Source organism: Lactuca serriola, chromosome 8, assembly GCF_051521515.1.
Source record: "Lactuca serriola cultivar US96UC23 chromosome 8, Lser_US96UC23_V15, whole genome shotgun sequence".
Classification (NCBI taxonomy): Eukaryota; Viridiplantae; Streptophyta; class Magnoliopsida; order Asterales; family Asteraceae; genus Lactuca; species Lactuca serriola.
This window is the reverse complement of record NC_136415.1, coordinates 62,079,190-62,093,992: the sequence shown is the minus strand read 5'-3', so window position 1 is coordinate 62,093,992 and position 14,803 is coordinate 62,079,190. Positions and strand designations below refer to the sequence as shown.

Below are 14,803 nucleotides of genomic sequence, written 5' to 3'. Positions count from 1 at the left end.
CGGGTATTGACTTTATGGGACCATTTCCGTCCTCTTTTGGTTGTTCATACATTTTATTGGCGGTGGACTATGTGTCCAAATGGGTGGAGGATAAGGCCACCCGTACTAATGATTCCAAAGTTGTGGTAGATTTTCTCAAGGTACAAATTTTTTCACGGTTTGGCACACCAAAGGCGCTCATAAGTGACCGCGGGACCCATTTCTGCAATAGGATGCTCGAGGCTGTTTTGAAGAAGTATGGGGTGACACACAAAGTCTCAACAGCTTATCATCCCCAAACCAATGGACAAGCCGAGATCTTAAACAGGCAAATCAAAAGCATCTTGAAGAAAACGGTCAACCCAAACCGCAAAGATTGGAGCATAAGGCTAGATGATGCCTTATGGGCATACCGTATTGCCTTTAAAACCCCCCATTGGTATGTCCCCATATAGGTTGGTGTTTGAAAAAGCATGCCATCTTCTGGTTGAGCTTGAACATAAAGCTTTTTGGGCTATAAAGAAATTCAATATGAATGAAGATGAAGTGGGAAACAAAAGGAAGCTAGACATTCAGGAGTTAGAGGAGATTCGGAATGATGCGTACGAAAGCAACATGATTTACAAAGAGAAGACAAAATCGTACCATGACAAAATGATCTCCAGGAAGACTTTTGTGCAAGGAAAAAAGGTGCTTCTTTACCACTCAAGGTTCAAGTTAATTCCAGGGAAGTTAAGATCAAGATGGGTTGGTCCTTTCGTGGTCACAAGGGTGTTTGACCATGGTGCGGTGGAAATCACGAGCAAGCAAACCGGTAAAACATTCAAGGTTAATGGTCATAGATTGAAGCCGTTTTATGAAGGATTCGAGGTGAAGAATGAGGAGCTTGAGGTGTTTATTGAAGCATATTCGGGGGCAAATTCGAGCTAACGACTTAAAACAAGGGCGGCTAACCGGGAGGCAACCCGGGGGTATTTCTGTCTTTTATTTAAAAACAATTTCCATTTCTTTGAGTTTTTGGTTTTCAATGTTCCAAATGCATTTAAACATGATTTAAAATCATCAAACAGAACTCGGGATGCAAAACCATTTCGTTTGAATGAGAGGGAATTTTTGGGTTCAAAAATTGGGAAATGGCAAACAGAGCCGTACACGGCCCATGTTCATTTTTGCCTTATATTGAACACGGGTTGTGTTCAGTCGAGGGAAACATTTTCACAGTCAGAGAGGTACACGGCCCGTGTTCCTCCTTCCTTACAATGAACACGGGTCGTCTTCATCAATGGCAAGCAAACTCACAGTCAGAGAGGTACACAGCCCGTGTCATTTTTCCTTTATGACCAACACGGGCCGTGTTCCGCCAAATCTCGTACATTTCATGCCCAACACGGGCCGTGTGAATTTACTTTTATGCCCAACACGGGCCATGTTCGCTGTAACGCCCGGGTTTTCAGGGCTAAGCATTTTTGTCAATGTAATAGTCTAGGTCAACTCTTGTAACTCTTTTTGAAGTAATAAAGATGGAATATTTGAGTATTATGTGAATTATGGGTGTTTATGTGTTTATTATTTAATTATAAATGTATAATTAATAAAGAATAAAAATGAGCGTCAAAATTAAAGTGTGAGATAATCCCAATATCTCTACATAAATTTGTAGAATATGTCTCAAGGTTTCAATGCATATAAGGAACGCCAAAATCCGAGTTATAACGAAGAAGTTATGACCCGTCGAAGTTTCACGACAGAATCAGCACGATACCGGGAAGCATGAATAGTGAATTTACGATAGAGCGAGATTTAGCCTTAGTGATCTAAACGAAAGTCGTAGAATATGTTAAACTAAGAAAGTCGATAAAAAGAACGCCCAAATCTGACTTCGTATGAAGAAGTTATGATTTTTCGAAATTTCGGAATAACAGTGTACAACCCGAAATTCGAATATTAGATCGAGCGGTTTTTAGCCGACACGACCTAAACGAGAATCGAAGATCTCGTTGAGAGTAGCGTAACGAGAAAAAGATGGGCGAAAACGGATGTCGGATGAAGAAGTTATGAGGATTTAACGGACCAATCGTGTCCCGGCCCGTTAATAAGTCTTAACGAAAGTTGTAGAGTACGTTCCCACCTTCACGTGGATATAAAGAACGTCAAAAACGGAGGTCGTACGCAAAAGTTACGAATTTTTGAAGTTGTAACTCGAAATTGCGAAATCTGATGCTAGAACGATGACGTGGCAAGATCCTGACCGTCGCTTGCTGAACACGGTCCTCGCTTCGGATTGCGACACGCCACCCTTCGCTTACGCCTCGCGTCCAAAGTCTGTACGCCCCGCGTACCCTCGCCATGATCTACTCCGAGTGTTAGACAGTTGGACCCTCGTTGGCGCTCTTATCCGATGACTACGCCCCGCGTAGGTCCGAGGTACGCCCAACGTACCGAGGCCTCGCAGGGCTATAAAAGGAGGCCAAGATTTCTTCATTTTTCACACCAAAATCACTTCTCTCTCTACAAGCTTTCTCTCTCTAAGTGCTATAAATTCCCCTAAGCCCTTGTTAAGCCCCTTAGCACCCTAGGGAAGCCCCGAGGCTCCCGGAGTCCCGAGAAAAAGGAGTTTTTCGGTTTCGAAACGCTGCTCCAATTAAGTCCCGGTTTTCGATAAAATTCGCTGTAAGTATGCTACGCTTACGCAATTTTTAATATAGCTTTCAAATAATTATAGGAATGTTATTAGGTCCTTAAAATAATTATTTTGGCTATTATTATGAGTTATATCGAGTATTATTAACGCTTAATAATACTCGGACTAATTAATTTGTCGCGGTTATCGTTAAACTAAACCCTAGTGGTATCGATACTAGGTTTTATCGAAGGAATATCGTTTTGAGAGTATCGAAGCGCTGTCCGAGTGCTGAGTCACCACCTAATCAGGTGAGTGCATAGTTACTTTCAACATACACATAGATATGAAGTATTTTATATAAATTAAGTGCTATGTGTGCATATTATCTGAATACTTGCTATCTATGCCGGATGAACATTGTTATACATGTTTTCAATGATTTAAACTGTATACGTATTTTATATCTACGAAAATGTTGGGGTAAAACATGGGTAGATGTAATAGGTGATGTGTGATAAAATGATGAGAGGCCTCGATGTTGATGTTGTTGATTCTGTCATCTAGCGGAGTATGGATGACGACCACAGACTCTTCTAGACAGTCCAGTGGAACACTATCAGGCTCGCAATCTATAGGTGTCTGTGAACGATGTGTTCACCGGTGTACTCCATCCCCCGCATGGTTGCCTTTAGGACATTTATTGCCGAGGAATCCCCTTAGCAGTAGTGTCCGTCCCGATGATGATCCTTAGGCTAGGTCCCTTATGATAGGTGTTTAGGGACGTAAAGTGAGGATAACGGGAACGGTTAATCGGGTTATTGTTGGTTGATGAAATTAATAAACTTATTTATTGTGGGTTGAAAACCTTATGTGCTCACCAGGCTCCCAAGCCTGACCCACTCAGTTTCTTGTATTACAGGTAGTGGCGCATGAGCATAGGTGTGATGTTTTGGACGAGGGATTACGGATATAGGCCTGTAGATATGAAATAATGTAGTAAGGCTTATATTGTACCGTTTATGCTTTTGATATGTACGAACATGACATCCCAAGTCTTTTAATGAAATACATTTCTATGGAAATGCTTTTGATAAATCTTTATCATATTTTTGTTTTGGGACAAATTCCGCAACACTTTCATTTAAAATGTAACTCTGATTTTTAAACAAAGCATAAACAAACCGGTCTTTTCTAGCCGTGATTTTGGGGATGTCACAGTTGGTATCAGAGCATTAGTTTAAGCGAACTAGGAATTCGTAGGATTTCTAGACTTAAACTTAGAATGCTAAGCGATGATTGTGAGGTATGAGCACTAGCTTATTTTAGGAATTATGCCTAAAAATGCTTTTATGTGCTAAATGATTCGTGCATGATATGCTGTTATTTGTTCGAATCTATGGTCTGTTGCCGACCGGATCTGGAAACCTTATGTGTTTAGGATTCTAAACGTACGACTACGATATTAGAACTAGCATGTAAACGTTTCGGAGTGATAAGGACGATTTAAAACGTCTATCCTAAATAAAGATCTAAATTCACCTTATTCGGTGTATAGATCAAGATGGCAAGGACCCGTAGCGGAAACGTGAACGCAAATGGAGATAGAAACCAACCCCCAGTGGTTCAGCAAATACCTGTTGTTGAAGAAGTTGCACCTGAGCCAGTTACCATGGCTGGAGTTCAAGCCATGATTCAGGCTATGCTAGCTGAACAAAGGGAAGAAATGAGACGGATGCTCCACGAGAATAGGGACGAACCTACCATACATGTTGAATCGACGGAGCCAGTTCCCGAGAAATCTGAGGAAGGGAACTACAGCCGCCAAGCGAGTCAAGTAGGGACTCAAGGTGAGCAAAGGGATGGCCCAGAAGGGAGAAACAACAAGGATGGGCGGATGTACAAAAATTTCTTGGGTGCGAAACCACCAAGTCTCTCAGGAAGCCCAAAGCCTGTTGAGATTATGGACTGGATCTCCGAGATGGAAATGGTGTTTGAGAGCTGCGACTGCAGCGAGAAGCAGAAGACTATCTTCGCTGTAAGACAATTGAAAACTGGAGTCTTGATCTGGTGGAAGCTACTGGCAGATACAATTCCACGAGGAGAAGCTCTGAAAATGTCATGGGATGAGTTCTTGGAACAACTGAAGGCGCAGTACTGTTCAGAGATAGACCTGATTGATCTGAACAATGAGTTCCAAAATTTGAAGAAGGGGAGAATGAGCATCGATGACTATGCTGCTGCATTTACGGAAAAGATGAAGTTGTTTCCATACCTAGTGCCAACCGAACTTTCCAAAATTGAGAAATTCGCAAACGGACTGCCGGCTGACTTTGGCCCAACAGTCAAGATGGCAACCACTCTGAAATCAGCAGTTCGAGCAGCTAAGAACGTGGAGACCCAACAAAAGGAAAGAGGTTTGGAAAGGGCTGAGGTTGGTGAGAAACGGAAATTCGATGGATCCTCGAAGTCCAACAAGAAGAGTAGATTCTTGAAGTCTAGTTCGAGAGGAGGAGGATCAGAAGCGAAGTGGTGTGACAAGTGCAAGAAAAAGCACTCTGGGAAGTGTGACGGAGGGGTCACTTGTTACAAATGCGGAAAGCCTGGGCATTACGCCAACGAATGCACGTTCACTAAGAAGGTCTGTTATGAGTGCAACGAGGAGGGGCATATTTCAAGGGATTGCCCAAAGAAGAAGGAGGCAGGAAGACCCAACATACCACCGAAGCCGAAGGCGAGAGCCTTCCAGATGATGCTCGAGGCTGCGAAGGAGGCAGCAGACGTCGCTTCAGGTACCTTTCTTGTAAATGGATTGCCTGCAAACGTACTATTTGATTCGGGAGCCAACTACTCCTTTGTGTCGCATAAATTTGGTGGGAAATTAGCATTGCCTATAGAAAAACTAGATAATTCGCTGATTGTAGAAGTTGCCAGTGGCAAATTCGTACCTGTTAGTGATCGTATTAGGAACATCGTCATCAACCTAAACGGAAACGAATTCCACGAAGAGCTATTACCCATAGAGTTAAACGGTTTCGACATCGTTTTGGGTATGGATTGGCTTAGCGCCAACGATGTTGAGATTCAATGCCGAAAGAAGATAGTAAGGGTGAACCCACCCGGAAAGGAATCATTTATGGTGTACGGGGACAAACGTAGAGTGAATTCTGGAATCATCTCCCTGATGAAAGCCAGGAAATGTTTGTCCAAAGGATGTGCATCGTACTTGGCATTCGTAATCGATGCTAAGAAAGAAAAGAAAGAAGTGCAGAATATACCGGTTGTGTGTGACTATCCGGAAGTCCTTCCCGAAGATCTTCCCGGATTACCACCTGATAGACAAGTGGAATTTCGTATAGACTTGTTACCAGGAACAACACCGATAGCAAAGGCACCTTACCGATTAGCACCAACGGAGATGAAGGAGCTTATGACGCAACTTCAGGAGCTGTTGGGCAACGGTTTCATTCGACCTAGTTCATCACCCTGGGGAGCTCCGGTGTTATTCGTAAAGAAGAAGGACGGAAGCATGAGAATGTGTATAGACTACCGAGAGCTGAATAAGGCAACGGTAAAGAACAAGTATCCATTGCCGAGGATTGATGACATATTCGATCAGCTGCAAGGTTCGAGCTACTTCTCAAAGATCGATCTTAGGTCAGGATATCATCAGCTGAAGGTGAGAGAGCAGGATATTGAGAAGACTGCATTCAGAACTAGATATGGACACTACGAGTTCTTGGTTATGTCATTCGGGCTAACCAATGCTCCCGCAGCATTCATGGACTTGATGAACAAGGTTTGTAAACCATTCCTCGATAAATCCGTAATAGTGTTCATCGACGACATTCTCATATACTCGAAAAGCCAAGAGGAGCATGGCAAGCATCTACGGGAAGTATTAGAAGTGTTGAAGAAGGAGAAGCTTTTTGCAAAGTTCTCCAAATGCGACTTTTGGATACGGGAAGTCCAATTCTTGGGTCATGTTGTTAACCAAGAGGGAATAATGGTTGACCCCGCAAAGATCGAGGCTGTAATGAAATGGGAACGTCCAAAGAGTCCCACGGAGATTCGAAGCTTTCTAGGATTAGCCGGATATTATCGATGATTTATCCAAGGCTTTTCTTCGATAGCTGCTCCGTTAACAGCTTTGACTCATAAAGGAGCTACGTATACATGGAGTGAGAAGCACGATTAGGCATTCGAGAAGCTAAAGAAGAAGTTATGTGAAGCACCGATACTTTCTCTACCCGATGGAGTTGAAAACTTCGCGGTTTATAGTGACGCTTCTGGAGTCGGGTTGGGTTGTGTTCTGACCCAAAGAGAAAAGGTGATAGCATACGCATCTCGACAATTGAAAGAGCACGAAAAGAACTACCCCACTCACGATCTGGAGTTGGCAGCGGTAGTATTTGCCTTAAAGATATGGAGGAATTACCTCTACGGCACGAAGTGCAAGCTCTTCACTGATCATAAGAGTCTCCAGTATCTCTTTAACCAGAAAGAATTGAACATGAGGCAACGACGCTGGCTAGAACTACTCAAGGACTACGACTGTGAGATACTTTACCACCCAGGTAAAGCAAATATTGTTGCTGATGCTCTCAGTCGGAAAGTCAACCTTGAAAGGAAAAGGCCAAGAGCGTTGAGAATTGAAGTCGTCTCGACGATTGTGGAAAGTATCAGGAAAGCTCAAGAAGAAGCTTTAGAGAAAAATGACCGAAAGGAAGAAGGTTTGGGCAAAACTTTAGTATTCGGAACAAACAGTCGAGGACTGAAGGTATTCCAAGATCGAATTTGGGTACCTAAGACGGGAGGAATAAGAGATCTTCTAATGGAAGAAGCACATAAGACCATGTATTCAATTCATCCCGGTAGCACTAAAATGTATAGGGACCTAAAACCCTACTACTGGTGGCCGAAGATGAAGCTCGATGTTGCGAAGTATGTGGCCGAGTGCGTAACATGTGCGAGGGTTAAGGCACAACATCAGAAATCGTATGGGAGTTTAGAACCTTTACCTGTACCCATGGGTAAATGGGAAGACATCACCATGGATTTTGTGACTAAACTACCCAGGACGAAGAACGATCACGACATGATTTGGGTAGTCGTGGATCGTTTCACCAAGAGTGCACACTTCATAGCAGCCAACGAGAAGTGGTCTATGGATAAGCTCGCAAATACTTACGTGAAGGAAATTGTAAGACTTCACGGTGTCCCTCTAACAATTGTATCAAATCGTGATAGCCGTTTCACATCGAGGTTTTGGAGGAGTCTACAAGAGGAGTTGGGTACAAAGTTGAGTTTAAGTACTGCTTACCATCCGCAAACTGATGGTCGGAGCGAAAGAACGATTCAGACGTTGGAAGATATGCTGAGAGCATGTACCCTCGAATTCCAAGGGAATTGGGACGAGCAGTTACCTCTGGTAGAATTCTCCTACAACAATAGTTTTCACTCGAGCATCAAGATGGCACCTTACCAAGCCTTGTATGGACAGAAGTGTCGTACGCCGTCTTGTTGGATTGAAGCAGGAGAGAAGTAGTTTATGGGCCCCGAGATAGTCTATGAGACTGCTGAGAAGTTGAAGGTGATTATGGAAAGAATGTTAGCGGCTCAGGATCGTCAGAAGAGCTATGCTGACAAGAAAAGACGACCGATAACCTTCGAAGTTGGGGATTCCGTTTTTCTTAAATTCTCACCGTGGAAGGGACTTATACGATTTGGGAAACGAGGAAAGTTGAGTCCAAGGTTTATTGGACCGTTCAAAGTTCTTCAGAAGATTGGGAACCAAGCTTACAAGCTGGAATTGCCCGAAGAACTCGATGGTATTCATAACACCTTCCATGTGTGTTATTTAAGGAAGTTCACGGGAGAAGTTCCCGACATAATTCCAATCTCAGAGTTAAGGATGGATGAAAATAAAAGGCTGATCGAAGAGCCCGAGGCAATTGTTGACCGTAAGACTAAGAAGTTACGACGCAAGATGGTCGACTTAGTGCTAGTCCGATGGAAACATTCGAATGGGCCGAATCTCACTTGGGAAACAGAGGATGACATGATGAGTCGCTATCCACATCTGTTTGCTGATGCATGATTCCGGGACGGAATCATCCTAAGGGGGAGAGAATTGTAACGCCCGGGTTTTCAGGGCTAAGAATTTTTGTCAATGTAATAGTCTAGGTCAACTCTTGTAACTCTTTTTGAAGTAATAAAGATGGAATATTTGAGTATTATGTGAATTATGGGTGTTTATGTGTTTATTATTTAATTATAAATGTATAATTAATAAAGAATAAAAATGAGCGTCAAAATTAAAGTGTGAGATAATCCCGATATCTCTACATAAAGTTGTAGAATATGTCTCAAGGTTTCCGTGCATATAAGGAACGCCGAAATGCGAGTTATAACGAAGAAGTTATGACCCGTCGAAGTTTCACGACAGAACCGGCACGATACCGGGAAGCATGAATAGTGAATTTACGATAGAGTGAGATTTAGCCTTAGTGATCTAAACAAAAGTCGTAGAATATGTTAAACTAAGAACGTCGATAAAAAGAACGCCCAAATCTGACTTCGTATGAAGAAGTTATGATTTTTCGAAGTTTCAGAATAGTAGTGTACAACCCGAAATTCGAATATTAGATCGAGCGGTTTTTAGCCGACACGACCTAAACGAGAATCGAAGATCTCGTTGAGAGTAGCGTAACGAGAAAAATATGGGCAAAAACGGATGTCGGATGAAGAAGTTATGAGGATTTAACGGACCAATCGTGTCCCGGCCCGTTAATAATATAAAATTTAAAATTGAGCAAAAATTAGCCGACAAAGTCTTAACGAAAGTTGTAGAGTACGTTCCCACCTTCACGTGGATATAAAAAACGTCAAAAACGGAGGTCGTACACGAAAGTTACGAATTTTTGAAGTTGTAACTCGAAATTGCGAAATCTGATGCTAGAACGATGACGATCCTGACCGTCGCTTGCTGAACACGGTCCTCGCTTCGGATTGCGACACGCCACCCTTCGCCTACGCCCCGTGTCCGAAGTCTGTACGCCCCGCGTACCCTCGCCATGATCTACTCCGAGTGTTAGACAGCTGGACCCTCGCTGGCGCTCTTATCCGATGACTACGCCCCGCGTAGGTCCGAGGTACGCCCAGCGTACCGAGGCCTCGCAGGGCTATAAAAGGAGGCCAAGATTTCTTCAATTTTCACACCAAAATCACTTCTCTCTCTACAAGATTTCTCTCTCTAAGTGCTATAAATTCCCCTAAGCCCTAGTTAAGCCCCTTAGCACCCTAGGGAAGCCCCGAGGCTCCCGGAGTCCCGAGAAAAAGGAGTTTTTCGGTTTCGAAACGCTGCTCCAATTAAGTCCCGGTTTTCGATAAAATTCGCTGTAAGTATGCTACGCTTACGCAATTTTTAATATAGCTTTCAAATAATTATAGGAATGTTATTAGGTCCTTAAAATAATTATTTTGGCTATTATTATGAGTTATATCGAGTATTATTAACGCTTAATAATACTCGGACTAATTAATTTGTCGCGGTTATCGTTAAACTAAACCCTAGTGGTATCGATACTAGATTTTATCGAAGGAATATCGTTTTGAGAGTATCGAAGCGCTGTCCGAGTGCTGAGTCACCACCTAATCAGGTGAGTGCATAGTTACTTTCAACATACACATAGATATGAAGTATTTTTTATAAATTAAGTGCTATGTGTGCATATTATCTGAATACTTGCTATCTATGCCGGATGAACATTGTTATACATGTTTTCAATGATTTAAACTGTATACGTATTTTATATCTACGAAAATGTTGGGGTAAAACATGGGTAGATGTAATAGGTGATGTGTGATAAAATGATGAGAGGCCTCGATGTTGATGTTGTTGATTCTGTCATCTAGCGGAGTATGGATGACGACCACAGACTCTTCTAGACAGTCCAGTGGAACACTATCAGGCTCGCAATCTATAGGTGTCTGTGAACGATGTGTTCACCGGTGTACTCCATCCCCCACATGGTTGCCTTTAGGACATTTATTGCCGAGGAATCCCCTTAGCAGTAGTGTCCGTCCCGATGATGATCCTTAGGCTAGGTCCCTTATGATAGGTGTTTAGGGACGTAAAGTGAGGATAACGGGAACGGGTAATCGGGTTATTGTTGGTTGATGAAATTAATAAACTTATTTATTGTGGGTTGAAAACCTTATGTGCTCACCAGGCTCCCAAGCCTGACCCACTCAGTTTCTTGTATTACAGGTAGTGGCGCATGAGCATAGGTGTGATGTTTTGGACGAGGGATTACGGATATAGGCCTGTAGATATGAAATAATGTAGTAAGGCTTATATTGTACTGTTTATGCTTTTGATATGTACGAACATGACATCCCAAGTCTTTTAATGAAATACATTTCTATGGAAATGCTTTTGATAAATCTTTATGATATTTTTGTTTTGGGACAAATTCCGCAACACTTTCATTTAAAATGTAACTCTGATTTTTAAACAAAGCATAAACAAACCGGTCTTTTCTGGCCGTGATTTTGGGGATGTCACATTCGCGCAACAGAATCTGTGGGTATTAATGCTAAAAATCATGATTTTGCCTCATTCTTCCACACATTTATTCCCAAACACTCTCTCTCCCCCAAGAAACCCCCAAGGTCCGATTTTCATCAAAAATCCTTTAATTCTCCACGATTTGGGCTTAAATCTTCAAAGAGGTTTGATTTTCATCTTCCCCACTTCATCTCCAACATCTAATACACCATCTTCTTACACTTTCATGGTGGATTTGGGGGGTTTTGACAAACCCTAGGTCCGAAATTTTCTAAGAATTTTGGTGTTTTTGTGCTTGAATCTTCATGTAGGCAAGCTTGGGGAGGTTGAAGAAGGTGTTTTTCATCAACAACAACGCATTTCCACTAACGATTCGGTAAAATCTTTCCAACTCTCCACTTGTGGATTTTGTGTTTGTATGGTCAAATTGCATTCATTTTGGTTGTATTGGACTTGACAATCACTTAGAAACCACCAAGAACCAAATTTCCTGCGAAATTTTGGTGGTCAAATTCGTGTTGAGTTTTTGACCCGTTGACCAGTTGACTTTTTGACTTTAACCCAAAATTTTCATATGGAAGGTGAGTGTTCTAAACGACCTCGGCACACTAAATCGCCGGCCCGCCGTCGTAGGTCCCCATCACCGCCGCCTAGGTCCCCGTCACCCCCACCTTCATCTCCACCCAATCCGACACATTGTGGCGTGGTTTGTCGTGGCCTAATTCAAGCCGCCAAACCTGAGGCCTTTCTCCAACGCGCGCACACCGCCCAATAATTCACGCATGTGCCCTCCCTCCGTGAGTTACACATCTACAATCAAGTCCACACACTGTTCCATAACATTGGATGGCATGGGCTGTTAAAGGTCCACGAACTCAGCTATAAAGTTCCAACTGCCGAGTTCTTATCTTTATTCGATTTGGACCACGGTGTCCTAGGCTTCCGTCTTATGAACCGAGACCATGCCATATCCTTAGACCAAATCAATGTCATAGTTGGGGTCCCCACAGAAAACACCTTTGGCCCCAATGACCGAATCCCGGGATACAGTGATCTTACGTGGTGGACCGACCTAACGCGCCAGCTCCCCTATGTCTCGAGTTCTGCTAAGGCCTCATTTGTCATCCACCCTGTTATGAAAGTGGCCCACAGGATCGTTGCTTCACTTGTCGTCCCTAGAGAAGAAAGAAGCACCATTAGCGCCCTTGAGCTCAAAATACTCTATGCGATGGCCCACCCGGACGATAATCTCATTCTTCACTATGGCTCCTTCCTTTGCAACAAACTCACCCGCTTCAGCACATCACGGTCTGACAAAATATCTTGTGGTGGCATTGTTAGTTTATTGGCAAAAAGTGCTCCAGTTCGGGCCCCATACCCCGAACCTCACCAACCCCTGCTTGGTGAGACCTACCTGATCACGGGAATTCTAGAATCTATGAGAATGTTCCGGGAGGAGGAAGGGAACCATAATTGGACCGTGGGTCAAAACCACGATCCAGGGCTCCTCATCACCCCGGAGAACAAAGACATCCTTGCCCTCAAGCGTCCTAATAATTTCACCGACTGGCAAATCCAGCCATATCTCTTCCCCGGAACCTTCACGGAAGAGAAAGAGGAGGAAGATGAGGAGAGTGACTGGGCGACACCACAAAACTCCCCTCCCATGGGTGGTGCTACCTCATCTCATCATGCTGGGCACCCATCATATCACCAGCAATATTTGGATCAATTCCAATCGATCGATACCCACCTCGACACTTACCATCAAGATGTCACAAACCTAACCAACAGTTTTTCCGCCTTCACCACTCAATACGCTCGAGACCAAGAGCGTCAACGTAAGCATGAGGAGGACTTTTGGGCTTGGACCCGCAACTCTGATTACTATCCTTATCCTCCTCCTCCTCCACAATAGGTTGTTCCACCATCTCCAAGCATCGAGGATGATGCGTACATTTATGCTTGGGGAGGGGTAGAGTTGTACATTAGGTGCATTTTCATCATGTTGCATAAGCATGTTCACATCCATATTCATGCATGCATTTTTTCTTTAAAAAAAAACTCCTTTCTTATTTTCATTTCCTTGCATTCTGCATTTATAAAACCCAAAAATATTTTTCTTTCCATCATTTTCATGCATTTTTAAAAAAATGTACGAAATGATGACACTCTTTACATACAATAGCTCCACGAAGTGGGAAAACGAAAAATTAAAATGAAAAAAAAATATACCGAAGCATCCGGATTGTTACCGGAAGTGTAGAATCAACAGTCATAACTAGGGGACCCAAACACCGTAATTCGAGACCTTAGCCTTGGATAATAAAAAGAAATTATATTGAAACGTTTTTTTGGGCAGTAATAACAGCTTTAGAATGATTTGCTTTTGAATGTTTAAAAAGAATCTTTATCGGCAACTCTGGACCCACAGAACACAGACCTATTTATTGACACGCGTCATCCTCGCGGTGACAGAGAGCTTAAGTATCAGATCCACACATTCAAGAAAGAAGAAAGGGTACAACTATCATATCTAGTACCCAAATCAGAATTTCAAGTGCCAAAACGAAGAAATCTCAAGAAATTCCAAAAATGAAGATTGGAGAATCCAAATTCAAAACGAAGTACAAATCAAAATCCAATTCAAAGTCAAATCTGGCGATCGAAGAACTGTGTGATATGATACTTGTGGCTCTAGAAAAAGTGAAAGCATAGGAGTTGGGCCCCTTCGGGTGGGCTCACTGTTTCAGCGAAAGCTGATTCGCCATGACGGGTTCTTAAGGATGCGTCGATTCTGATTCTTAGCCATCTAGTCTTAAGGACATGAGATCCGGACTATGTTATTTTCGCCCATAAAGCTTAGTAAGGTATAAAGTTTTAATAAAACTAGGGTTGGATTATTGGGTTACACCGTTTCGGGTCTTCCTCACTTTGGGAGTCTATGATATATGGAAGGAAGCAGGATGGTTGCTTAGGTATTAATGATTAGAGCAATATTGATGTAAAGTCTGATCGTACTTGTATAGATTATTTACTTGTGCCTTAAATTTCTTTTTGATACATTTTGTTTCTTTAGTGCTTCTGTACATAATTTTTTTTTCATTGTTTGCATTGCATCCATTCATCTCTAGTCCTTAGAACCTTCCCATCCCCTTTTGTTCTAAGTTTCTTTCTGTCATCTAGAAATCGTCCTGTTTTGTCTGTTTCTTGTTCTTTCTTGAGGACAAGAAAGGTTAAGCTTGGGGAGATTTGTTAGGTGCATTTTGTGCACCTCTTTGCACACCTTTAGTCCCATTTCATACATCTTTTTAGCATAGTTGCTCTTCCCTTTTCTTGCATTTCATCATATTTCATGTTAGTCTCTAGAACAACCTTATTTGCACATTTTCATGTCTTTTTCAGGTAAACTGGAGGTTGGAACGCGCTTTGGGAAGTGTCGGGAAGGATTGGTGAAGATTTCAGGATGATCGGGCGAAAAACGAAAAAGTTGAAAAAAATCAAGTTGGGAGTCGGAGTCAGAAGGGTACACGGGCCGTGTTGGATTTACACTGCAAAATCAACACGGGCCGTGTTGACCAAAAATGGAAACTGTTGACCAAGCTGAACACGGGCTGTGTTTGGCCCAAGAA

General features: G+C 42.7%; 1 protein-coding gene across 1 annotated transcript; it reads left to right on the top strand.

The window, feature by feature from the left end:
* The first annotated feature begins 375 nt into the window (after positions 1-375).
* LOC145066951 (uncharacterized) lies at positions 376-909 on the top strand. Its single transcript, XM_079014186.1, has one exon. It carries the CDS (start codon positions 376-378, stop codon positions 907-909), a length of 534 nt encoding a protein of 177 aa, XP_078870312.1.
* The last annotated feature ends 13,894 nt before the right edge of the window (positions 910-14,803 follow it).

Bases quoted from the DNA above. Each gene is read 5' to 3' on its own strand.
- LOC145066951 (XM_079014186.1), top strand. From the start codon at position 376: ATGCCTTATGGGCATACCGTATTGCCTTTAAAACCCCCCATTGGTATG.